The sequence below is a fragment of the Leptonychotes weddellii genome, chromosome 15, assembly GCF_054177405.1.
Source record: "Leptonychotes weddellii isolate Sample4059 chromosome 15, ASM5417740v2, whole genome shotgun sequence".
Classification (NCBI taxonomy): Eukaryota; Metazoa; Chordata; class Mammalia; order Carnivora; family Phocidae; genus Leptonychotes; species Leptonychotes weddellii.
In genome coordinates this window covers 46,531,067-46,558,032 of record NC_138383.1, presented here as the reverse complement: position 1 = coordinate 46,558,032, position 26,966 = coordinate 46,531,067, and the positions used below count along the sequence as shown (strand labels likewise).

Below are 26,966 nucleotides of genomic sequence, written 5' to 3'. Positions count from 1 at the left end.
ATTAGTTATATAGTTAAAAAAAATCAGAGGCAGTAACGACCAGAGCCGTTTCCAGAGGGGAGACGGAGATCCTTCCAGAGACGTCAGGAGCCTGTATGTGAGCCCACGAGTGCGGGGCTGCCTTCAGGCCCCCTGCTTCATCACATTTGATGGGATGTCTCAGCATGCCGTGGTAGAAGTTCCAGCCCCATCCCTGGCGAGTCCGTTGTCAAGGCTAGTCATTTATTTAAGATGTTCTTGGCTGAAGGCTTCCCATACTCGGGAAGAAAGGAAGCGGTGTGTGAATTTCTCGCAAACAAAGCAAGGAATCATTTCATAGCAAGGGAGCTGAACTGTGATGCTGGCAGACGTTTCTCAACCTAACAAGGGAAGCTGCTTCGCGATGGAATTGCACGGCAAAGGGTGAATTTATTAATTGTCCTTTCTTCCCCACTGGGGATATCAGCTGGTGGCTGTTATTTTCCTGGACTATTCATACGGTCAGGATTCCCCCGAGACCAGTGAAGCCTTTTCAGTTGTCTTAGTAACTGATGTGAGAAGCAAGTGCTGGTGACAAGATCAGCCGCGAAGCATCGGGGAACAAGCAGCAACTCAGATCTGGTTAGTGAGGGTAAAGACGGTGGCAATTCAGCCAAAGGTGTGGGTTCCCCAGCCTCTGTCTTGGCCAAAAGCCAAGCTACTGCCCCAATGCCTTGGTGTTCTCATCTCTAAAATGGGGCTAATACGAGTTCTTACCTCTTACCTGCAGGCTTCCCAATTCTCAGCACACAGTGATTTCCAGGGTCTCTCCTGAGTATTATCAAAGGGTAATACTCCACAGGGCAAACAGTACCTGCAAATGGGTGTGTTGGTGCAGGTGAAGGTGGCCTTTCTGGAAGAAGCAGATGACAGGATGCAGCACCTGTCCTCCCCTGCCCTTCCTCGCTTGTGGTTTAGAGCCTCAGACACCCTCACAGGGGACTGAGAGACTGCGCCAGTGTGGACAGCACTTGGGGTTGTGGTTGTCATCCCAGGAGAGTTCTGCCTTGTCTGTTTGAGGCAAGTGTTGAAACCAACTGCCAGGAGGAAGGAGTCCCCCAGTGAAGAAATGGGATCAAGTATTTATGACCGCCCCTCCTTACATCTTCTACCTGGCTCTTTGCTCATGAAACATGAGCACCATAAATTATGGACACCTCAGTCTGGAAGGAATCAGAGAGTTGATTCAGCCTCCCTGACTTCCCACCTGCATTTCCACAGTATTCTCTTGTCTTAGTTCCCCCGCTGTAACTAAGCGCCATCGACTGAGCAGCTTACAAACAACAGAGACTTGCTTCTCACGGTTCTGGAAGCTGGGAGTCCAAGACCAGGGAAGGCATGGCTGGGTCCTGGGGTGAGCCCCCTTCCGGGGTGCAGATGGCCAACTTCTTGTACCCTCACCTGGCAGGAAGGGGACTAGGGGCCCTCTGGGATCTCTTTTGGTAAGTCACTAATTCCATTCATGAGGGCTCCACCCTCATGACCTAATCACCTTTCAAAGGTCCGTCCTCTTCATACCATCACACTGGGGGGTAGGGGGTCCAACAAGTGGATGTCGAGGGGATGCAAACATTTAGTACCGAACACGTCCAAACCTGTTTTCCTTCCTCCTCCTAATCTTTGCCCCTGATCAATCTTTAGTTGATCTCAGGATTGAGATCGAGGCCCCACGTTGGGTGTAGAGATGACTTGAAAAAAATACAATCTTAAAAAAAAAAGAGGGAAAATGTGATGTGTGGTAGATGTGGGATTGATACCCTTTATAGGTGGAATTCTTAAAAATTTAATAAAAGGATAAAAATAAGTTAATCATCCCAATGGGGAAGAAATGAGCCCCAAAGACAAAAAACAAGGCTTTTGTCTTATCACCCTACTGTCTGGGAATCAACAGCCTTTCAGGATAAAGTCAGAGTCTTCCATCTGCCATTAAAAACTGCCGTGACCTAACCTCATTCCACCCACCTGTTTCGCTGCCGTCCCCAGCACTCACCCTCCACCCGATCCAAACCGTCTGTTCTACCCCGACTCCTTGGCCTTGGCCCTCCTTTATAGGCAACGAGTGCCTTCCTCTGATTTCCAATCCCCCCCAGTCCAAAATCACATCTCTTTTATAGCCTTGTTCAAGATGTACCTTCTTTACGACGCCTTCCGTAATTGTACTCGACGAAAATCTTCCAGATGGTTTGTATACCCTCTGCAATCGTATATCCATGTATTTATTTCATGTGTTTAAACGTTTATTGGACACCTACTGTAGGCAACAAGATGGTGTCAGATCTGCCTTCATATCTCCCTAGGTGCCCAGCATAGTGGACTCATTTATTCATCCCATAGATGGTTATTGAGTGAAAGCACTGTTAGCTTGGGAAATACGAAGATGAATGGTCTATCACTCGCCATCACGAAGACCCAGTGTATTAGAAGAGACAAGGCATGCACCTTATGTTATGGATAACACAGCATAGAAAATAGTAAATGCCCCCAAGAAACTACAGAGCATAAGAGAGTTCACAGCGCGGGCAGATCGCTGGCAGCTGAGGGGGTGGTGAAAACTGCAAGGGGAGGGGTCGTCTTTCAGCTGGTCCTTCCGGATGGATAAGACCTGAGCAGGTAAACAATGGAGAGAAGGAATCAGAGCTGAGGGAAGGGAGCGGATGCAGATGGAACTCAGTGGAAAGGCCAGCAAGAGGCTGTGTGCTGGGACTGTTCTAGGAAGGTCCTGGGCAGGAAAGCAGGTATGAGAGAGCAGACGCCCCTCAGCATGTTCACTGTCCTCTAGAGGGCTGTGACCCATTGCCTGGAATGCAGTGCTCTGCATGATGGTCCCCAGAAAGAGAGCACTGCCTGCCTGAACGCCCAGTCTCCTGTGTCCCCAGCAGTGGGGCTGGCTTCTGCTGAGCTGCGTGCACTGATCTGATGGGGCTTTTTTGTGAATGACAGAGGGGCTGCAATGGGAAGCCAGAAGATCACCATCAATGGCGAAAGGCAAGGGCGAGGAAGGGCTGCATTATTCTGGCCTGTGTCGGGGACAGCCTTCCAGGGAGGCACACGGGGTGGTGTAAGAACAGGTCCTGTAGATCAGAAATTGCATGAGATTCTTCTCCCAAGTATCAGCCATTCACTACCAGTGTGTAAATCCAAAGAACCAAGATCCCCCCTCTGATGTCGCGGAAGAATCCCTATTTGCCCATTCTAGCAAAAGGGCACTGTGTTTGGAGTCTTTACCTGTGAATTTGAATCCAGGTTCACCATTCACTTCCTGTGCGATCTTGGGCAACTGGGTATTATCTATACAATGTGAATGACCTCATGGAATTTTTGTGAGGCTTCAGTGCCATGATACTTGTAAATTACTTAGTATGTTAAGTATCTGATGCAAGAAATAGCAGTTGATAAGAAAAAAGATGATTGCCTTTGCCCTAACACAGAAAAACTCCATTTGAGGGGCACCTGGGTGGCTCAGTCGGTTAAACATCTGCCTTCGACTCAGGTCATGGTCCCAGGGTCCTGGGGTCAAGCCCCACGTTGGGCTCCCTGCTCAGTGGGGAGCCTGCTTCTCCCTCTCTCATCCCCCCTGCTTGTGCTCTCTCTCTCAGTCAAATAAATAAGTAAAAATCTAAAAAAAGAAAAAGAGGGGCATCTGGGTGGCTCAGTCGTTGAGCGTCTGCCTTCAGCTCAGGTCATGGTCCCAGGGTCCTGGGATCAAGCCCCGCATCGGGCTCCTTGCTCCGCAGGGAGTCTGCTTCTCCCTCTCCCGCTCCCCCTGCTTGTGTTCCCTCTCTCTCTGTGCCTCTCTCTGTCAAATAAATAAAATCTTTAAAAAAAATTTTTTTAAAAGAAAAAGGAAAACTCCATTTGTGCTGGGATAGTAGTAATGTGAGCAGTTTCTAGGGCCAGGCACCAGGCTTAGAGTGTCCTCCAACTGGTATTGTAATGTAAAGAACAGATGTGAAGGTTAAAAATGGACCCAGATCACACACACAAAATTTTCACTTCTTAAAGAAAAATATGATACTATGTCAGATACACTCATAGCTCATAGTAGTTACAGGATGGATGCAGATCCTCTGGTAAGCTGCTTGTCACTTGGGATATTTTGGGGTTTCCCAAAAGACTGCATGCCTTCTAAATATCAATCATCCTTCCGTTCTCGTTATTTCAACTGGAGTCACCTTTTGCGATATTGAGCTACTTTGTGTCACCCGGTAGATGTTTTGGGTGCCTAGATCAAGCGCTATTGGAGGGCAATCGTTGGATGGGGTGACTGTGAGTGGGAGCGAAGAGAATCTGGGATTTGCCAGAAACTCTCACGACACTCCCCTTTCTGAGGGAATATCAGATGTCTGAAACCCTTTAAGGAGCCCGCCTGATGTGCTAGTTTGGCCCAGTGTCAGAGGCCAAGGCCATCCCACCATCTCCCAGATCCATCTCATCACATACCTGGCACTCATGTCCCATCCCACTCCCAGGTAGTTCCAGGGCATTCCAAGGTTGATTCTCCACGGGTAGGATTTCAATAGCACTCAGGGATTTGCTTGAGTCCTTATTGTCAGGAGTATGATCAGTCCCCTGCAACAGAAGGGGTGGAAAATCCTCCTTTTGTGGTGATTACAATAACCACTGGCAGACCAAACACAGCTCCGGTGTCTCAGGGCTCATGGGGGCTGCATCTGTCCTGAAGAAGGGGATCACAGCAGGTGGCAGGCAGCTCTCCCAGGGAAACCTAGAGTTTTGTCTTCTTAAGTGAATCTGGCAGAAGACACGTTGTTTTCCTTTGTGGGCATGACAACCCAGGCAGACTGGAAAATTAAAATCCTTGCCTGAAGTGGGGAAGCAGGGCAGGCCCACTAGGGAGACGCTCATACAAAGCCAGACTCCCCGGGGGAGGACCCAGGGGACCCTGAGTCAAAAAGCCTCTGAAGCAAGAGAAGACCAAGACCTAGAGAAGGAGGGGAAACCCACGGGAGCATGGGAATCGATGACCTCACAATGGCATCGTGCCAATGTCATTGGCAACCAACCAGTCATCTTGGGAGGAGCCCCACCTTCTGACACTTCGAACGAGTGTCCTTCGTTTTTTATGAGTTTTTAGTGAGTTCTTCTGATGATTCTTCAGGACACTCGTTCGAAAAGCATGCTCCAAAGGCATCTAAGTGTTAACCTATTGGTAGTTTGCAATATTTGCAAGCTGATGGCAAGGGTGACATTAGCTTTTAAGAAAGACTTATCCACAGGAACAGAGGCTGGAGGCTGGGAGGAAATCAGGAGGTTATCATAGCAATTCCAGAGTGTAGTGATGGGTCCCACCTGCCTCCCTACATTGACCTCTTCATACCACCAAGATTTAAAAGATGGTCTTGCGTTAGAAGGGTTACTGATCCTCAAGAAGACATGAAAGCCTGGGCTGGATTTGAGGTGGGGAAGGAGGGGTGCCTGATTCCTCCACACACACTTAGACACATCTAAAATATTGCAACCCACAAACCTGGCCACTGGCCCAGAAAATCTGCCACTCTGAGCATGAAGGAGAGGGTAAAAAGAACAAGAACATAGAAAGTAGGACAGGCAATCAAGGATCATCACCATGGCCTCTCGCCCATTTTCTTCTGCCTCAAGACTTGATTCATTTACTCATCCATTCATCATTCAAAAACAAAACAAAAAAAAACCCAAAAAAAACCTGCACAAGCGCCTCCAAGGAGCCCAGCCCAGGGAGTATTTTGTTAAGGTAAACAGGAAAGAGATGTGATTGATCTCCACCTCCAGAAACGTTCAGCATATTAATAGTTGGGGAGAAGCTCCTCCCACGCAGAAGTGTTTAATCGTCTTTGAAAGAGCAAATGGAAGAGAGAGAAGGAAAAAGGCAAAATTACCTGTGATCAAGCACCGAAAGCAAATGTGGGCAGTAATTTACCAGTTATCGGAAGGTCAAGGATATCACTGTGCATGGAAGGGCCTGAGGATGACTTGATGAAAGTGAAACCAGAGTTCTAGCTTCAAGGATTGGAAGGGTTTGGGGGGAAGTAAGGAGAAGAAGAGCAGTCCACGTGGGAAGAGGTTGCTGAGCAGAGCATGAGGCGGTGATGGGTGTTGCGGATCACAGAGAAGCCGCTGGTGTGCTCAGTGAGATGAAGAGGTCCTAGACCACGCATAGCTTAGAAAATGCAGCGATGTTGGACAGCATTTCTCAGAGTGTGGTCCAGATTCCAGCTGCAGAAGTATCACCTCAGATGCTTATGAAATGCTAATTCCTGGAGCCGGTCTCGGATCACCTAAACCATCATTCACGGGAAGGGGGAAGGGCCCAGAAGTTTTTAATGAGGTCTTCTGATGATTCTTCAGGACACTCGTTCGAAAAGCATGCTCCAAAGGCATCTAAGTGTTAACCTATTGGTAGTTTGCAATATTTGCAAGCTGATGGCAAGGGTGACATTAGCTTTTAAGAAAGACTTATCCACAGGAACAGAGGCTGGAGGCTGGGAGGAAATCAGGAGGTTATCATAGCAATTCCAGAGTGTGGTGGTGGGTCCCAAGACTTGAGACTCTAGAACCAATATGCATAGTATCTCTTTGTTTTGTCTCAAGATTCCCATTGATTGAGCCATCGTTTATGTCTTTGGGTATTATCTGTACCCAACAACCTTCCTGTGACTCACTGCAACAGAAACTGCTTTGGCTACATCTGCCACTGAATTGTCCCCAGGGATGTCCAACACCTTATCACCCTTCCTTTTCCCTGGCTCCCCTTCCAAAGACATAGAGGAGCAGACCCACAGGCACATGAGCGCATGCACACACACCCACACCCACAGTTTACTGGCTCTGCAGAGAAAACTGGCCAACTCCCGTAACAGTTAAACCAGACCCCGGTGTGAGGATACTCGCTGTCAGCTCCAGCACCTTCGCAGCTGCAGAAGTGAGGGGGGACAAGCTGAATCTAAGAGATCTGTTAACTGCTTGTGGTCCACATGTTCTTAGTGGGTGGAGGGCCCCCGCCCTACTTCTCTGCTTCCTTCAAGCAGCCTTGGCACCCAGATGAATCTAGATTGTTTCATCACTTTATAGTCTTGTCAGCACATCGATCGATGAGTCCTGAGCACTAATTAATTGTTATGTTATCCAGCTCAATCCATCAGGAGGCTGATGGCCCTGGCTCGGCACTGTGCCAAGGCCTAGGACTTCCAGGTGATTGAGGGAGTGGAGATGCGATGGGTTGATAAGTCCAGGGACAGACAGGGATGCCAAATCTAGCAGACCATATGCATTGCACGGTGGAGAGGAGCTCCAGGCAAAATCTTGGGATCATTAGCCTTCCTAGTCTTTGTACATCACAAATCTTCCCTTCCCCCCTTCTGCATCAACACCTACCTGCCCACACACCCCAAAACTCCACCCATTGCCTAGAACACCATCTGCCCAAATCCCCAAAGACCATCTTCAGAATTAACCACAATCGCATTTGTTAGAGTGTGTTAATAAGTCTGCGCCAGACAGTTTTTCTATTCGATCCTCCATATCGACTCCCTACCCTACTCAGCATCCTGGGTGCTAACCTTTATGGATTGCTTTGTGGGGCTACCTTGCTCAGTGGATGTTAGTTGGCTTTGGTAAAAGGGGAGTCCTGGAAAGAGAAAGGAATGGAGGAGAGTGACGAGGGGGTACCTATTTCCTACCTTACCTCCCAGTCCATTCACGGGGCCCTGGCTGTAGCCCTCAACCAAAGCTCAGGGAGCCCAGTCCAAACAGCTCCCTCCTGCTTTGCATTCCAGAAGCCACTTCCTTCTTTCACTACTCAGACCCAGTTTGAATAAAACCCCCCACTCTTACTTGCCCCAAGGCACTGTGCTATTCCTTATGGGTTCCCTACATTCTACTCACATCTTTGCAAATGGTCCCTTATTAAAGTCCCCCTAAAATACCCAACTGGATGTGTATCTGTTTCCTGTCGGCACCCTAATTGTGTTAGGTGAAAAAAAAATTCTCTAGGTCAAGTAACTAATAAGATGGATGATTTATGACTAGACTTCTCATCTCCCTTTAACACACCCGGTGAATATCCAAGAGGAAAGATGAGGTGTGTAGACTCCAAAGCTTCTTTGATCCAGAACCACTCTTCATTCTCTCCCCACCCTCAGAATGCAGAGTATGTATTTCAGGGAAGCCAGATATACACTGACAGCCAAGTGCAGCTAGCAAAGAGGGGCAGAGCCACCAGTAAATGCACAGCTCCTGGGAACCTCTGCTGGAGAACACGAGAGACTTTTTAAATAACCCAAAAACTTTCAGATAATGATGGGTTGTGAAAAAAATACAACCTAAGACCTAGTCCTTTCTTTGCCACCAATTTCGTGATGTTGGGCAGGTCACTTCACTTCTCTGGGCCTCTTTTTTTCACCTGCAAAATGAAGTAGCCAAACTTGACCAGTAGATTTTATACTTATAAACACTACAACTGTTTCTTCAAATGAAATTTTAGGTAGAAGACCAATATGGGAGACAGATGGAAACCAAGCTGCTCTGAGTGAGGCAAGTGTTGGGAGTAGAGGAGTGGAGGTGGGTGGGAGGGGCTAAAACACCACCCACTAGACTCTATTTTTTTTTTAAGATTTTATTTATGTGAGAGAGAGTGTGAGAGAGAGCACAAGCAGGGGGAGGGGCAGAGGGAGAGGGAGAAGCAGACTCCCCACTGAGCAAGGAGTCCAATGCAGGGCTCAGTCCCAGGACCCTGGGATCATGACCCGAGCTGAAGGCAGACACATAACTGACTGAGCCACCCAGGTGCCCCTACACTCTATTCTTAAGTAGGAGCCCTTGAGGTACCTCCAAGGAATCCATAAGATTTCCTGGAGCCAGTTTCAGAAACACTGTTCTAGAGGTACTCCTGAGCTCCTGCTCTGATGTGAGCACAAGATGGTCTTCACATGGGATCATCATTGCCCCCTCCCCCACCCAGAGGAGGTGGAGAGCCATTGAACTTGCACTTAAGGCAAGGCTGGGGAAAAGCCCCTTGTGGAATCTTCCTCTTTATTTCTGAAAATATCTCCATTTATAGCAACAAGTAATTCCCTTTACCTCAGGGTGAAGGAACTTTGGAAACCATCAGGTGCTCCTAGGAAGTGTCTTCTGTACCAAATGACTTCTCCCAGCAAATAGTCTATTAAAGTGTGTGAGTGTGTATGAAATCTGGACACAGGTCTCATTATCCCTGGATACACAATGTTTGGCCCAAAATGTATTGGGGATTTTACTGATACCGAAAGGCTTAAAAGCATCTTTAAGCTCCCCAGAGACTAAGGACCCAGTCCGACTCTCCTTTCTTCCTGATCTCTGCCCTGCGTCTCTCTGGCTGAGCACTAAGGTCTCCAGGCTACTTGGGAGACTCCACCAGCCTGGTTGAGAAACAGGGAGCTGGGGAGGGTGTGCCAAGCACCTGGGTGAAGCTGGCCGGGGCCCAGTGAGACCATGAGCAAATCCTGTCCCCATAAAGCAATACAAATCTGGACAGAATTGATAAAAACAGCCACTTCAGTCCCCTGGACAATTAACCAAAAAGCCTACAACATCTGAGAAGCATTTATGCTTGAAAAACTGCTGAACTTAAGGTAGGAGTGGAGAGTTTATGACAGTCTTGGGGCTTCTCCCAGCTTCCCCCCAGATCAGTCAGCACAGAGGTTCTGCCAAGATGGGGCCAGCTGTGAGTACTGGCAGCTGTGCTAGTCAGAAGGGACTCACTGGATTTGGGATGTTAGGTGACACCCCTGCCCTCTCACCGCATATGGAAAAGAACCAATACAATTAATGGCTGACTTCTCATCTAAAGTAAGGGAGGCCAGAGACAGATGGGAAGCCCCATTCGAAGTGCTGAAAATACCCATCAGCCAAGAATTCTGTAACAGCAAAATTAACCTTCAAAAGTGAAGGTGGAATGAAGACATTCTCAGGTAAACAAAGACTAAGAAAGTTCTCTGGTAGCAGACCTGCCTGACAAGAAATACTGAAGAAACTTCACAGGCTGAAAACAAGTGTACACCTGACAGTAATTCACATTCACCGAAAGAAATGAGAAACACTGGAAATGATCAATGCATGGTTAATGTGAGAAACTCTATACACACTTTTCTCATCTCCTCTCTTAACTTTTTGAGAAGACATAAAATTGTATATATCAATAATTTTAATACTGATCATTGGGTATAATATATGTATACATGTATAAAGAGGAATGTCAGAAACTCTCACTTTTCCTACCTGAAGTTTGGCAGTTCTTCAAGTACAGGTGTTTCTCAGATTGTTGTATGCTTTTTGGTCAATATCCAGAGTATTGGATAGATAGATGATAGGTAGATAAATAGATAGATAGATGATAGATAGATACAATGACAGTATAAGGGAGGGAGGTTCATTGGAGTAATATTGGAGCAAAGTTTCCATGTGCTACTGGGAGTAAGTTAGTCCTGAAGATTGTAATAAGTGAAGGTGCATATTGTAATCCCTACAGCAATCACTAAGAAAATAACTTTTTTTTTTTAAAGATTTTATTTTATTTATTTATTTGACACACAGAGAGAAAGCACAAGTAGGCAGAGAGGGAGGCAGAGAGAGAGGCAGAAGCAGGCTCTCCACTGAGCAGGGAGCCCGATGCGGGACTCGATCCCGGGACTCCAGGATCATGACCTGAGCCAAAGGTAGTCGCTTAACCAACTGAGCCACCCAGGCGCCCTAAGAAAATAACTTTTAAGATATAGTAAAATCGTCAAAGGAATTTAAATGACACCATGTAATAGACAGGCATACCATGCTCATGGATTGAAAGACTCAAAAGAGTAAGCATATCAATTCTCCCGAAATAATATACAGCTTTAACAAAATTCCTATCAATGTCCTCACAAGAGTCTTTGTAGGTATAATCAATATTATTCTAAAATTTATATGGAGTGAAAAAGGAACTAGAATAGATAAAATAATTGTTAAAAGGAGAAATAAGCTGGGAGGGATCAGACTACTCAATTTCAAGAAATATATGGCTACGTTAATCAAGACTTTGTATTCATAGGGATTATAGTCAATGGTATTGTGATAGTGTTGTATGGTGCAGATGGGAGTTACACTTGTGGTGAGCACAGCGTAACATATAGACTTGTCAAATCACTGTGTTGTACACCGAAAACTAATGTACCATTGTGTGTCAACTATACTTCAATAAAAACAAAAGACTGTTCCTGAAAAACAAAAACAGAGAGATTATTTAGTATTGGCAGAGAAAGGACATGTAGATCAATGGAACAGAATAGAAAACCCAGAAATAGATTCAAACAAATATATCCAACTTTTTTTTAACAAATATGTAAAAGCAACTAGATGGTGGAAAGAGAGCCTTTTCAAGAAATGATGCTAAAGTAATTGGCCATCAGAAAGAAAGGAAGAAAGGAAGGGGGGAAAAAAGCTCTCAACTTAAACCTAAGTCTCATACTTTGTATAAAAATTAACTCAAAATGGGGCGCCTGGGGAGCTCAGTTGATTAAGCGTCAGACTCTTGATTTCAGCTCAGGTCATGATCTCAGGGTCATGAGATCAAGCCTCATGTCAGGCTCTGCTCTGGGCATGGAGCCTGCTTAGGATTCTCTCACTCCATCTCCCTCTGCCCCTCCCCACCAATTCTCTCTTTAAAAAACTAAACAAACAAACAAACAAACAAAACTCGAAATGGATCATGGACTTAAATGTAAAACATAAAATATCTAGGGAAAAAAAAAAACAGGAGAAAATTAAAAATCTTCAGGACCTAGGGCTTAGAAAAAAGTTTTGGACTTGACACCAAAAGCACAGTCTATAAGATAAAAAATTCATAAATTGGACTTCATCAAAATTAAAACTTTTGTTCCACAAAAGACTCTGTTAAAAGGATGACAAGACAGGCTACAGTCTGGGAGGAAATATTTACAAACCATATATTCTACAAGTAACTATTATTTAGGATATAAAAAGAACTCTCAACATTTAATAGGAAAAATGCAAACAATCTGATTAGAAATGGGCAAAAGTAATTAAGAGACATTTCACTGAAAAAGATATACAGATGAAAAATAAGCCCATGAAAAGATGTTTAACATCATTAGCCATTAGGGAAATGCAAATTATAGCCACAATGAGATATCACTACACAGCTATCATAGCTAACTAAAAATGGCTAAAATAAAAAATAGTGACAACACCAATTGCTCACAAAGATGTGGAGAAACTGGACCACTCATTTGTTGCTAATGGGAATGTAAAACAACACAGCCACTCTGGAGGACAGTTTGGCAGATTCTTTAAAAGATTAAACATATAACTACCACACAATCCAGCAGTTGTGTTCCTGGGCACTTATCCTAGAAAATTAAGACATGTTGACAAAAACCTGCACATGAATGTTTATAGTAGCTATTCATAATACAACAAAAGTGAGAACCCAGATGTCCTTCAGAAGATGAATAGTTAAGCTGTGGTACACCCAGATCATAGAATATTCACTGCAATAAAAAGTAATGAGCTATTGATACACCAACAACCTGGTGGGTCTCCAGTGAATTATGCTTGATGAAAGAATCCAATCCCAAAAGTTACATGCTGTATGATTCTATTTATGTAACATTCTTGAAATAACAAAAGTGATAGAAATGATGGACAGGTTAATGGTGGCCAGGGTTTAATGAAGGGGTGGGTACAGGAAGGAAGTGGATGTGGCTATACAAGGGCCACAGGAAGAATCCTCCTAGTGATGGAAATGTTCTGCACCCTGACTGACTCAATGTCAGTATTCTGGTTTTGATACAATCTATGGTTTTGTAAGATGTTACCACTGGGGAAGTTGGCTAAAGGGTATACAAGATATCTGTAGTCTTTCTTCTAGTTGAGTGTGAATCTATAATTATCTCAAAATAAAAATCTTCGTGGTAGAAAATGATACCATGAAGGCAACATTTCTTTTTCTTATAAATCTGTGATTGGGGCAGGGCTCAGTGGGTCTACTTGTTTCAGCTTGGGCAGCTGGAAGGCTGGGGGCTGGAGTCATGTGAAGTCTTCCTCACTCACACATCTGCCGGTTGATGTTGGTTGTAGACAGATATCTTAGCTGGAGCTTCCAGCCCTTACCTGTAGACTTCGCATGTGGCATGGACTTCCTTACAGCATGGTGGCTGGGATCCAAGGTTGAGTGTGCCTCGAGAGAAACAGGTGAAACCCACATGACCTTTTGCAACCTCGCTGTGGAAGTCAACAGTATTACTTCTGTTGCGCTATGCTCACTGTGACAGTCACCAAAGCCCTACAGTTTCAAGGAGGTGGAGAGGATACTCCCTCTAATGTTGGAGTGGGAATGTTCTGGGAGAACATGTGGGACTAGAACTATAACTGTGGCTGTTTTTATAAAATATAATGTGCCACGGTCTCTAAAGGCTGACCTTCTCTCTTCCGAATCTACAGGACTGCCCCATAGCTACATAGTTTACATGCCATGGGTCCAACCATGCAGAGAGACCAAAACTCTCTTATAATTCCTCATTTCTGGAAAAGGAGCTCTAACTGGCCCAGGCTGAGTGTGATATTCACACCTGGTCAAATCAGCCATGACCTAGAGTTTGGCCTATATTAAGGGGACCAGGGTCATGTCACATACAACTATAGCCACGAGCTGGGGGGCCACAATAGAAGGGAGGACAGTTTGGGGCATCTGGATGTCTCAGTCCATTAAGCGTCCGACTCTTGGTTTTGGCTCAGGTCATGATCTCAGGGTCCTGAGATCGAGCCCTGAGTCAGGCTCTGCACGCAGTGGGGGGGTCTGTTTGAGGATTCTCTCTTTCCCTCTTCCTCTGCCCCTCCCCACCACTCGCTCTTGCCCTCTCTCTCTCTAAAATAAATACATAAATCTTTTTTTTTTTTTTTTAAAGAAGGGAGGACAGTTTCCTGAGCAGGAGGACTTGCTTCTAGCTATCAAGGCAATCCAGAAAGTGCCAAAGCACATAAGGTAGATTTTCTTTAAAAACTGTGTGCTCTGTCAAGAGACAAGCATAAAACAACATGACACAGAAAGGTTAGATGTAAAAGGATAGGCAAAGTTTATCAGGCAAATGCAAACAAAAGGAAAGCTGGGTTGGCAATATAAATATCAGATCAAGAGGACTTAAAGACAAGAAAAGGCATTAAGTAGGACAGAAAGGGTTATTTAATGTTGATAAAGAGGGCAGCCACAAAAAAGACATAAGTACCATGAGCCTTTTTGTGTTGAATGATGTTGCTAGGGAATACATAAAAGCAATTCCATGACAAATACCAAGAGAAAATGACAGGAACACAAAGTAGCGGGAGATCCTAATACATGTCCCTCCGTCTCTGACAGAACAAGTAGGCAACGAATGAATTAAGATGGAGAACTGAATGATGTATTTCATGTGTTTGATTGAATAGATATATGCCCATTATGTACCCTCCAAAAAGAAAATATACCTTTTCTCTAAGTACTCATGAAGCATTTATAAAAATCGATTGTATAGTAGCCCATAAAGGAAATCTCAAAGACCATGATACAATGAGACAGAAAATTAAGGGCCAAAGCTCAAACCAGCACACCCAAACACTTCAAAACGTAACAACACTCTACTAAAGAACTCTTGGGTCAGAGGGAAAACCAAGGCTGCAATTACAGATCATTTAGGACATTGCAACAATAAGAACATTGACGAGAAGGTGCCAGAGATGAAATCAGAGCTAAAAACCTTATATTATTAACTGAAAAGAGGAAAAGTAAATAAACCAAAGATTTGAGCCCAGAAATGAGAAAACAAAAGCAAACCAAACCAAGGAAAATTAGGAGGGCAGAAATGAACAAGTCCAAAAGCATAAAATAAGATTTGAAGACAAAACAAAGAATACATATGTATAAGGGGTAGTTCTTGGAAAAAGAATAATAATACGAAAAAATTGCTGATCCAGAAAATTTTAACACAGAAAACTAAGAATAAGAAAAGACTTAGGATTTCATATAGAGAGGGCTTTTTTTTTTTTTTTTTTGAGGAATGTTATAGTTTTAAGCTAAAAAAGTTACAAAGTTCCAGTGGATATATTTAGGAAAAATAGAAACTACAAGTTGAATTTAGAGTTGGAAAACTGAATAGATTAATATGTAAAGAAAATGTTGCCGAGTGTGAGAAGCACTGCACATAATGGTTAAGGATGGGGGCTTTCATGCCAGCCTGCCTGGGTTTGCATCCCCAGCTTCACCTGTTGGGCCAATTACTGACCTCTCCAAACCTCAGTTTCCCTAGCTCTAAATTGGTGATTATAACAACATCCATCTCCCAAATTTTTTGTTGTGCAGTCAATGAAATACTAAGTCAGCCCCCTATACGGTACTAACAAAAACTCCCCAAAAGACACTAGACATTATTTATTATTGTATTCCTCCAAACTTCCGAAGAACGGGTATCTCATGTGCTATATTAATAGTTTCAGGGCACACAGAAAATTTGAATGCTATTCACCTAACTCAACGAAATCATTATCTTGATGCACAAGCTTGATATCTTAGCAAAAAAAAGACAAACTTTCTTTATGAATATATATGAATTAAATAAATATATGCAAAGGGTGCCTGGGTGGCACAGTCGGTTAGGTGTCAGATTCTTTGTTTTGACTCAGGTGGTGATCTCAGGGTGGTGAGATCGAGCCCTGTGTCGGGCTCTGTGCTCAGCAGGGGGGAGTCTGCTTGAGATTCTCTCTCTGCCCCTCCCCCCACTCACTGTCTCATTCTCTCTAAAATAAATAAATAAATATTTTTAAAAATTTATAAATAAAATATATGCAAATAGAATCCAATGTTGCAATGAAATGATACGACACCAAAATCAAATTAAGGGAATTCCCAGGAAGAGATGAATGGCTTAAATTATATAATTTAATGCTTACATTATAGCTGTGTACTATAGAGTATTCTATAGAAAGGACTATTGTGAGCCCATATAAAATATTTCAAGGAATACTTCAAAATGTGAAAATCTATTCAAGATTCGTTGTCCATTAAGTATAAAGGAAACAGATTAAAAGTAGTATATTTGAGACACTTGCATCTGTGGAACCTATGCGTATTTATGTGTGTGTGTATATGTACGTATGCCTATGAACATTTAGGTTCCTTCTTTTTTCCTTTTCTTTGCTACAAAATTTTATAAATTTTTATAAATTTTAGTTTATTATAGTTTTATAAAAACTATAAAAATGTTGCAATGAATAACCTCACACATTTGTTATTTTGCACAAATGTGAGGATCAAATCATCGTACTTATCTGTATCTTTCTGCATCTTAAGGGCTGAAAGCTGATTCACACTTGTGCAAAATGACAAACGCAAAAGGTAATTCATTGTAATCTTGTGTGTGTGTCTGAATGTAAACATACACATAGTAATTTCCAGGGGGAGAGAAAGAAAAGGAAATATAGCAAAGTGTCATCGTGGTTATTTTAAGACAGTTTTAATTTTCTCCTTTATGCTTTAAATTTCTTCCCTTAATTAAATGTTAGCAAAACATTCGAAGTGTGATTCAAACAAAAGGAAAAGCATTGCACTTGTAAACAAGATATCTAAATGCAAGACATTTATCCTGCTTGCAAATGCATCTGTAAAGAAAAATGATAAGGACTACCTCAAAGAAGACATTTAAAGAGGTTTTTTTACAGTTTGGAAATGGGTAGGCCAATAACATATATACAAATCAAAATCGGTCTGAATATTCATTCTCAAAAATGTAGGTGAATGTGTTTAGCACAAAGCACAGAGCACAACTGGTGACCAGGAATTATTAACTGAAATGAATTGATGTCCCTTTCCTCGGTGGCACCTAGACTCTAATATGGAAGATTAAGAGTGTTTCTGTCTAACTGTCACTCACCATCCTTCCACTGCGCTCTTCCATTTTTTACAGCTGTCTCTAATGCTGCCATATTGCCTAAAAACAAATAAACCAAAAAATAACAACAACAGAGAGCAATGAAACTGGTTTTCTCCTTGCCTCTGGAGTACAAACAAAAAGGGAAAAAAAAAAAATTATCCTTTATCTCCCTTCCTGGATTCTCTCCTCTTGCTTAAATCCAGGTCCGGTGTAGCATTAATTCAATCTTTGGCAAATGGTTTTTTCCCTGGATATAACTTAATATTCGGTCTTGGGAGGGAAGAATACCATTATGTGAGAAATTCTAGCTTGCTGCCCAAACCCACATCCCCTTTGGATAATGTCCATGACTACTTAAAGAGTATAGTCTGAACCAAAGGAACGATGTCATGATTCCATTAGTAGGGGAATTTTTGTCTAGTAGGAGTACCCAGGATGATTTGTCTTAGAAATGGCCAGGGTCTAGAGCTAAGAGGAATCTGGACGAAAAGATATATTATGGGCCTGGAGTTTGGAGGTGGCTATAGGAACAGGATTTGGGGAGAATGAAGGGAGGGAAATGATGGACCATGACTGGGGCTTGCAAGCCCATAGAACATTAGTGCCACGGACAGACAGAAGCTTGACCGTGGGACAATAAAATGATGAGAAGGCTCAGCTCACTTTGGGACAGAGTGGTTTGGAATAAGGGCAGGAATTTCGAGGGCATGTCTGTATTTGAGGTGTATTTGAGAACTATCAGTTTGTGTAAGAAGATAGAGCCTTCATGAAGCATCAGTCTGTCGGGAATACAAGAGGCGAAGGGGTCTGGTGAGGAAGCTGAATAGTGAGCAGCCAGAGGCTAGGATGTCAGGGGTAAAAAAGATGGTTTCGATAGCAAGATGAAAGGAAACAGAAGCAGATCTTCTAGCCCCAAGATGATGGCATGGCTATAAACCATGGTTTAGAAAAACTAAAGCAAAGACTTCATGCCTCCTTCCCCCCTTGCTTTAGTTGATATTAGAGGCAAAAATACAATGTTGAATTAAAGTAATAACATAGGAATGAAGTATCCTTTCGTGGCAAAAACCAGCTGCATTCAGTTTCAGAAGCCCTTAGAATGCCTTGAACTCTGAGCTTTCGCAACTGGGACCCTATTAATTTTGTGACTTGTTCATTCCATGTGGACTTTGCCATTTATAATAAAAAGAAATGCTTTGGGGGCGCCTGGGTGGCTCAGTCGTTAAGCGTCTGCCTTCGGCTCAGGTCATGATCACATCGGGCTCCCTGCTCCGCGGGAAGCCTGCTTCTCCCTCTCCCACTCCCACTGCTTGTGTTCCCTCTCTCACTGCCTCTGTCAAATAAATAAATAAAATCTTTAAAAAAAAAAAAAAAAAAGAAATGCTTTGGAAATGTTGGGCTGTGTCATGTAGAGGCAGGACAGAGCCTAGAACCCAGGACTCCTGATCCCAAGCAGTGGACAGTTCACGTCAGCTTGTCCCATCTGAGGATGCACCCAGACACCTGTGTATAAAGAGTCAGGATGAATCAAAGCCCCGTAAAAGTATAAGCACCTTAAGTTAGGGAATCCTCTTCCTGGCTAGCCACACCCTAAAACACCCCTTCCCCCCCAAAAGGATCTCCTTCCCCTGCCCGGTTCCCCACCCCATGTGTGTATACTTGCCAAATGGCCCTTAGTCTCCATCCATCCTTCTCCTCCACCCACCTCCACCCCAACAAACCTCTGTTGCCGGTCAGCCAGATCCACAGATGTGGGTGGGTCTCCATGGTGACAGCGGACGTCTTGGTGCAGAAGGAGAGAGACACAAGCAGCAGAGGAAGGTTCTTTGCGCCTAACACACCGCCTTCTGCCCTCACTTTTCCAGGGCATCAGGCTTCAGAAGGGCATCCTTGGACTCAGAGAAGCACATTAGATGTCAAGAGAGGTGCTATTGTGCGGGAGAAAAAAATGGAATGCCTGAACTCTTCTTTAAACATCTCTTTTCTATGATTTCCAGGTGATCATCAGTATAACCATCCGATTTTAAGCAGTGCTGTCCAGACCCCTACACATGGTGAGAGATGGCTGTGAGCACTCCGTATTCCATCCCCATTCCGAGTGGTTCCATCCTGACTACTGATGCCCATCAGGCATCAGACATGTGGTCATGACTCACTGATGCTCAGGAGGTGTAAGGAGCCCCCAATGGCTCAGTCCCACCCTTACACCATTGACCCCCTCGTGTCCTGTCTGTGAAACTGGAGTGACCTTCCACCGTGAAAGGGAAGGAGTGAGACCCTCTCTTAGCCCATTCTCATGTGCAATCTAGATCACTTCTTGCGGTCATCAATTCCATATGTCCACAGCAAGGAGTGAGCACTCTCCTTGGCCCCAGGCTCCTTGTGGTACCATTTACTAATGGCATGGGACTTGGCATATAAACCCTATCAATCCACCCCAAACAAAGTAAGATTTGCTAACACTCAAAACCAGACTGGGTGACCTGAGCATTAGCCCCTGGGCAGGGGAGGAAGATGAAGGTTGTAGGGCACAGGAAGTGTGCAGACAGCCCCAGAGGTTTACAAAACCAGGTTTCCTTTTTAACACTTCCTCCTGCCAGGTCGCAACATAACATCTGGAACGGCAGAGAAAAACTATTTTGGGCACCCGCTCAAAACTTGGTAGGACACAAGACAGACATGTAAATTATGAACTATCAGTCATTCCTCTGTCTTTGCTCTGAAGGAGTGAAAACATCATTAAATTTTAGTGAGAGAGAAACTCAAAACAAAGATAAAATCTGCAGCTCGCTTGGCAGAGAGACCTACCACCCTCCTGTGAGATTATGCTCTGCGTCAGCCCTGAGGTGTTGAGCATTATAATTAGGAGGCTAGAACCGGACTGTTTTGATGTCCCCCTCTAGGGCTAGGCTCCTGGTGGAAATGCATGATGAAAGCAACAGTTTAATAAGCTGTTTCAGGTTGCGGGGTCTAGGAAAAAACCAGAACTGGAAGACATTAGAGAGATCAGTTAAGAGCAGGTCCCAGGGGTGATGTGGACAGTGGGAAAAGACAGAAGGGTTCAGATATGAAACACGATGGAGAAGGAATCGAGAAAACTTACTCACCGAATTTGGCTGACAAGAGTCAACTGTGAGTAAAATGGTGAGCTATGCTCAATTAGAAGAGTGGGGGTTTTTAGTAATACAATCTGGAGAGGCAAGAAAGCAGCCTGTGTGTAGGGGAGATGAAGCTGTTGATGGCGAATTTGGATCTGGACATCTGAAGCTGGAGAGAACCATAGGATAGTCAAGAAAAATGATTCAGCAGGCAGCTAGAAATGCCGAGATGCAGTCTGGAGGCAGGTTACAGCTGAAGATGTCAGTTATGCTTTGGAAGCAGGAACAGACGGCCTGGGAGTGGGGGCAGCCTGTGCAGAGAAGGCTGAACGAGAAAAGCAGAGGCAGAAGCAGAGAGCCTGGGGGATGCCCAGGGTGATGACACAGCTGTAGGAAGAGGAGCCAGAAAAGGCAAGCGAGGAGTGCTCCACTCACTCCTGAACATTCTGGAAGGATAAGTAGGAACTGGTTTGGCTCCTTCAGGCACAGCCTCCTGAGGACAGAAGGAGGAGCCATTCCTCCCTGCTCCTCTCCCGGTCTTTTCTTTTTCCACCCGGTACAAGGGGGCAAGGGTAGGTAGATCTGGTCCTTGCCCTTGAGCAGCTCACAGCCTGGTGGGAGCAGGGTTTTCTCTGCATTTCTTCCTTGGAGGCTACACTTTCCCCCAGGAGCTGGCAGACTGGCTATCAAAGGGGAAGATGGCCTGTGTCAACTTGATTAACCAAAGAGCATTAGTTGGATCCTGATCTGGGGCCAAACACTATGAAGGCATCAAATTGGAAAGCAAGATTTCTGCTGTCAAGGACATTGCCATCTTTGGTGATCAACAAGACCAGCTCAAGTCAACTGATCAGAGATCACATAGACAACTGAACTGGGTGGGATTGCCTGGAAAAGCAATAGGGGCTTGAAGACCAGATATCACTGTGGGCTGAAAAGATGTGACATCACCATAGCGAGGAGTCTTGAGCAAAGAGAGAATTTGGACAGAGGATGAGTAAGGAAGGGCATTGCAATAGGAAAGAGAGCATAAGCAAGGGGGCAGGGGTAATCATGGCGGAGACAGAAGACAAAGAAGAGCTGGCCTTAGCTCAGCAGCATGAGTTGGAGAACAGCGGGGCTGATGGGAAGAGCATCCAGAAATGTTGCATTTGGAAGTGGGTGAGCTGAGCTATGCCCTCAGTGGGAGTATGATGCCAAGAGACAGAGGGAAGTTTATTCTTCTCCAGCATCACCAAAAGTGAAGAAAGGAGAGCTAGGGGACCAGTGGCTGTTACCCAGCTCCGGATAGCAGTGCTCCCAGCTTCCTGCCCACTCCACTTCCTGGCATCCATCCCGATCCATACCAGGGAGGCTCTTTCTGCACAGCACGTTCTGATCTCTCGGGGATGTAGAGCATCCCTCACCCCCTCACATATGTACTGAGCTGGCAAGAACACCAGCTCATTGGCTGGGCTCCCCTGGCTCCATCCCCAGTGTTTGGGGGGACCAGTGAAGCCAGGAAGAATAGAGAAGCTGGGAGTTCCCTGGAGTGAGGCTGCCCTTGGACCAAGCCTAGCAGGTGCTCCTCTTTGCCCCCCACTTCACAGAATTCCTGACTTCCATAGTTCGGCACTCTCTTTGCCAAGAGGCAGGGGGAAGCCAAAGCCTGGCCCTTCTTGGGGGTCCCAAACCATAGAGGATAGAGGGACAATGAGAGAGCCACCTGTCTACCTCATTTTGGGGAATGGTACCACTGTTGACTTCTTGCTGAGGCACAGCAAGTCCGTCAAGCACCAAGGCATGCTTGCTTCCTTCCTTCACAACCACTCCCTCACCCATACCTGCATCTTCTCTCTCCCCCCAACCACAGAGCCCAGCTCAGCTCATTCACCTCATTAGTCATCCACCTCATCGCCTGCTCGTCTTCTCTTCCATTCCTCCTCCAGTTCCCCACGCCCTCTCCGGCCTAGCATTGAACACACTTCCTTCTCTCTCTTCAGAGTTTGAAATCTCAAGGCTCTGTCTCAAGGGAAGGAGGGAGGAAAGGGGAATGATGTGCTAAGCATTTTGCCTACATTCTTTCCTCCAATGGCTCAGAGATAGCCAAGGGGGCCTTAGGGGAGGTACTATAGGAGGAGGAAATAACTTTGTAGCTCACAGTGGCCTGTTGGGTGCAGGGCTTGGGGAGGCCCAAGGCAGAAGGGGTGATGTGAGGGATGGAATGACATCATGGACCGTGTGGGATAGAGTCTTGGTGGAGTTGGGGTCCTGGACCCAGTTCCATGGATATGTGGACAAGACCAGTCACTCCACCTCTTTCAAATTCGGATTTTTCTGAGCCTGAGAGCTATGAGGGAAAGGACAGAACTTTCACACCAAACTAGACAATTTTATGACCCCCCCCCCAGCTCTATCAGGCTTATGTTTTCATCAGACATACACGGGGAGAAGGAGTTTGCCATTCAAGTAAGGGCAAGCCACCAGCATGGCCAGTGACAGCTAAAACAGAACCTGTCCCCAGGCTTGTAGACAACTGGAACTGGGCATGAGGGAAACTAAGTCACCAGCAACCCATGTCCTAGCACAGGGGACCAGGAAAGCAGGATGAGGAGTGAGAGACAGAACCTGGACCCTCCCCTCCTACCTGCCCTCTGTCCTCCCTAATGCCATGCACCCCTCCCTTCTTTTGCAGAGAAGCCACGGATGAACAACATCCTGACATCGGCCACCGAGCCCTATGACCTCTCCTTCTCCCGCTCCTTCCAGAACTTGGCCCACCTGCCCCCATCCTATGAGTCTGCAGTGAAGACCCACCCTAGCAAGTACTCATCCTTGAAGAGGCTAAGTAAGTGGGTTTTCTCGGGCTTGGGGTCTGCCTCTGCAACCTCTGTGACATCCTCCTGTGTTTTTCTCTCTTGCCCTACACCTGAGGGGACAGGTGTGGAGTTCCAAGAATAAAAAGTGAGGCCATGTGAGTCTAAGCAGCCTCTAGACATGGGTGGGCTAAAGACCCATTAAGACCCTTTACAATGCCAAGAAGGTACACAGCAGGAGAGCTCTTCTTTCCTAGCTTCTGACCCTTGGACCTTCTGCCTCCATGTCCCCATGGGGCTATTTTCATGACCACCCAACTGCGGGGCTGAGCCTTTGCTTGACGCTACGGGGACCTACCCTGATGAAATTCATCCCGTGGGTCTACCTACATCAGCCACCTCCAAGGTAGAATGGTGAATTTCTATGGCTAGAAGTGGGGATCCCTAATGATCCGAGGAATCTGATGAATGGCGGGGAAGAGGGAGGAAGGATCTACCCATCCGGGACCCTCTGGGCAAACAGTGGAACAGTCAGCATTCCCACATTCTGCAGAGATTTGGAAAACCCTAGGAAGCCTCATTCCTGAAATTTGGGGCAAAGCAGGCTTATGTGTGTCCTGCGTAAGTTCAAGGGTTTAGCAGTCCCTGTGAGCGTGGGAGGGCCTCCTGGATGGAGGGAAGGGTGGAGCATTGAATGAGGTGCACATGGAGGATGGTTCTGGCCTGCTCATGCTGTGGGCACAGTCGAAGTAGGTGTCGGCTTGATTCTGTGCACATGTGGGGCTGGAGGCCCGTGCGTTGGCTTCCTAGACGCTGGCTGTTACTCAGAGAAGGTGTTACTATGTTCCTAAGTTACCAGCTAAGCATGTTCACGAGTGCCTCCTGGTTGGAGCATCTTACTTCCCTGTGGCAACCCCGCTTCCTTGGAGAGAGGCTCTGAACCTCATCAGAAGGCCACCAACTGCTTCCTTGAGTGTTTCAGCCAGAGCCGTCCTGTTTCCGGACCGTAGCGTGGTCGAAACAGCACTGGAGCAGGATCTCAGGGCCTTGGCCGTGCCAGCAACTCTGCCCCGAGCTCCCGGGGGGACCTTCGTGTACCCCTGGATACTCAGGGTGGTCCTGGACCAGGGGCATCAGCATCGCCCAGGAGCCAGTGAGAGAGACTCCCAGGTCCACCCTGGGCCAGGAGGTCTGAATCAGAATCTGCCTTTCACAAGCCCCCCCACTGGGTTTGCACATTCAGTGGAGAAGCTCTCCTCCACCTGTCTGGGCTGTGGGGTCCTGGTTCAGTCCTGGCTGCCCGGTCACAGTGTCACCCCAGCTGACTTCTCTCCCTCTCTCTGCCTCCCCCTCTCCCCCCAGCTGACAAAGAGGCTGACGAGTATTACATGAGGAGGCGGCACCTGCCGGACCTGGCTGCCCGCGGCACCCTCCCCCTCAACGTCATCCAGATGTCCCAACAGAAGCCCTTACCTCGAGAGCGACCCCGCCGGCCCATCCGGGCCATGTCCCAGGACAGGGTTCTGTCCCCGGAGCGGGGCCTGCCCGACGACTTCGGCTTGCCCTACGACCGCATCCTGTCCGACGAGCAGCTGCTGTCCACCGAGCGCCTGCACTCCCAGGACCCGCTGCTGTCCCCGGAGCGGACGGCCTTCCCTGAGCAGTCCCTGTCGCGGGCCATCTCGCACACGGACGTCTTTGTGTCCACGCCCGTGCTGGATCGGTACCGCATGACCAAGATGCACTCCCATCCCAGTGCCTCCAGTAACTCCTATGCCACTCTGGGCAAGAGCCAGACGGCCGCCAAGCGTCAGGCCTTCGCGTCCCGCAGACACAACACGGTGGAACAGCTGCACTACATCCCCGGGCACCACACCTGCTACACAGCCAGCAAGACGGAAGTGACCGTGTGACTGGCGGGGCGGGGCGGGGCGGGGCCGCCAGGCGGGGCGGGGCGGGGCGGGGCGGGGCCGCCAGGCGGGGCGGGGCGCAGAGCCTGCCTCCGGCCCTGGGCGGCTCCCCTCCCTCGCCCCCCCTGTAGGACGTGGGGGTGGGCCTCCTCTGCCCAGAAAGCCATACCCCCGGGGGGAGGGGCGGGGGAGGGGCGGGGGGGGGGGACACAGCCCGGTGGCCTGGCTCAGCACACTCAGACCTGGGATCTAGAGCGATCTCTCTCACTCTTCCAAGAAGCATCGAGGGGAGTGAGGAGAGGTGCTAGGCCCCAGTCCCACCCCACCCCTGCCCCCAAACCCCACCACCACTAACTCCCTTTCAGCCCCATGTCCCTCTCCCCCCTCCAGGGGGCTCAGCGTTGGGTTCTGTCGGCCAAGAGACCCTGGCCTGACCTTGGTTCGAAGCCGCCTGGCTTTGGACTGGCCAGCAGGTGCAGTCAACGGGCTGACCCAATAGGCTACTTGGTCTCGTTCATTTACCTACAGCCGCGTCACAGAAATCTTCTAGTGCCTACAAACTGCCTGCTCGCTCTCTCAGAGCCAGGGAGCTGCTGTGTCCATAAGCACAATAACGTTCTCTTCTGCCTGCTGGAACGCTCTGGTCCCCACTGAGTGGCCCTTCCTTCGTTGACCCCCTCGGGGCACCCCCTGCCCTGTGCCCCTCCCCCCAAGGCCTGGGAGATGGGGAGGGGTCTCCTTTCTTCAGCTGCCTCCCCAATGTTGGGAACCCCCAGTTCTAGCTGGCTGCCCCCCCCGCAGGCCCCCCAGGACCCCCTCCTCTAGCCGTAGCTGTTTGACCCCTGAGCTCTCTGGGGCTTTGCTCCAGTCCTCCCAGAGGAGAGTCACAATGGGGTGCAGGGACTTTGGGGGTGCCTTCCCCAGCAACCTATCTCCACACTTCCTCCAGGCCTCTAGGTCTGAACTATGACCCGACACTCAGGCCTGCTTTCCCCTCCTTTGCTCTACTCCCCAGAGGCCTCTGCCCATGGCCAGAGAGTGGAGGGCGGGGGGGGGGCACTGTGATGCCCTGGGCCTCAGGGGCTTGCCATTCCCATCACCCCAGGCTCTGCCTGTCTCCCACTGTGCAGGTCAGGCAGGCAGAGGCAGAGGCCTCTAGAGAGGGTGGCTCAGCCCCCAGCCAAGGAGGACCCCAGGTGGTGGTCCTGCGCCTTGCCCACCCCTCTCTCCCCACCACTGCCCACCTGCTTGGCCCCTTCTCTGTTCAGTGCTCACTCTCTCTGCCTCCTCCCCCTGTAGTTCCATTACCTAGACCAGTGCCTCCTCTGGATCAAAGCAACAGAGACCCATTAGCAAACACAGAAAATGGTACTCCAGGCTATGGGTCTGGGGGTTAACTGGGCAGCTCCCCACCCCTCCCCTGCAGGGGGGCACTCGGGCACCAGGCAGATCCAAGCCTTCAGCTCTATTGGGGGACCACCCTTGTCAGCCCTACTCAGCCCCTTCTCTGCCTCCAACGTGGGCAGTGGGCAGGGTGTAACAGCCCCCTGGAGAGTGAACAGTGAACTAAGCAGCATCCACCTCCCCAAGACCAGAGCCTGGGGGTAGAAAAGAGGTTCCCCCATTCTCAGGGCCAGGGCATTTCCTTGGGCTGGGGCTAGGGGAATCAGCCCCAGACTGTTGGGTAAAGGTATGACACAAGAAAATGTGACTCTTGCCACACTCCGACTCCAAAAGCAATGACCTTAAACTGGGAATTTAGGTTCTCCCAGTTCTGCATACAACATGTATGGTCCTTTAACAAGGGGACCAGGCAGAGGGAATGCCCCAGTGTCAGCCCTGGGAATTTTTAATCTCACCAAGTCTACAATCCATAGAAAACTCAATCGACTGAGTCCTCTTACTTATCTCAAGAATTCCAAAGGTCTTGTCTCCCCCTCAAGGCTCATCACGAGGGTGTTAAGGCTGGGGGTGATGAACACAGCTCTCAGCTTCCACGTTGGGATGGCATCACTGGGACTGTGAAGCTGTGAGGACAGGGATCACTCTCTGCTTTCCTCCCCTACAAACACATAAACCTTCTCAAGGGCTGGTCCCCAAGGGTTTATGAGAGTTTGTTCCAGAAGGTAAGGCTAAGCGGGTTGGGGTGGAGGAAACCAATCTAAACAGAGCAGTTGGCCACTCCCAGAAACAAAAGTGTGTCTCTCACAGCTGGTTCCCCCC

At 47.3% G+C, this 26,966-nt stretch overlaps 1 protein-coding gene across 2 annotated transcripts in view; it reads left to right on the top strand.

The window, feature by feature from the left end:
* SHISA6 (shisa family member 6) overlaps positions 1-24,757 on the top strand; it is a 254,371-nt gene extending 229,614 nt beyond the window's left edge. Inside the window, exons 4-6 of one of the 2 annotated variants that reach the window (XM_081804161.1) lie at positions 18,938-18,994; positions 22,713-22,865; positions 24,196-24,757. In XM_081804161.1, the coding sequence (XP_081660287.1) occupies positions 18,938-18,994; positions 22,713-22,865; positions 24,196-24,746 (761 nt within the window). In that variant the 3' untranslated portion in view covers positions 24,747-24,757. The remainder of the gene's footprint in view (positions 1-18,937; positions 18,995-22,712; positions 22,866-24,195) is intronic. The other variant, XM_081804162.1, reaches the window with a different exon arrangement.
* The last annotated feature ends 2,209 nt before the right edge of the window (positions 24,758-26,966 follow it).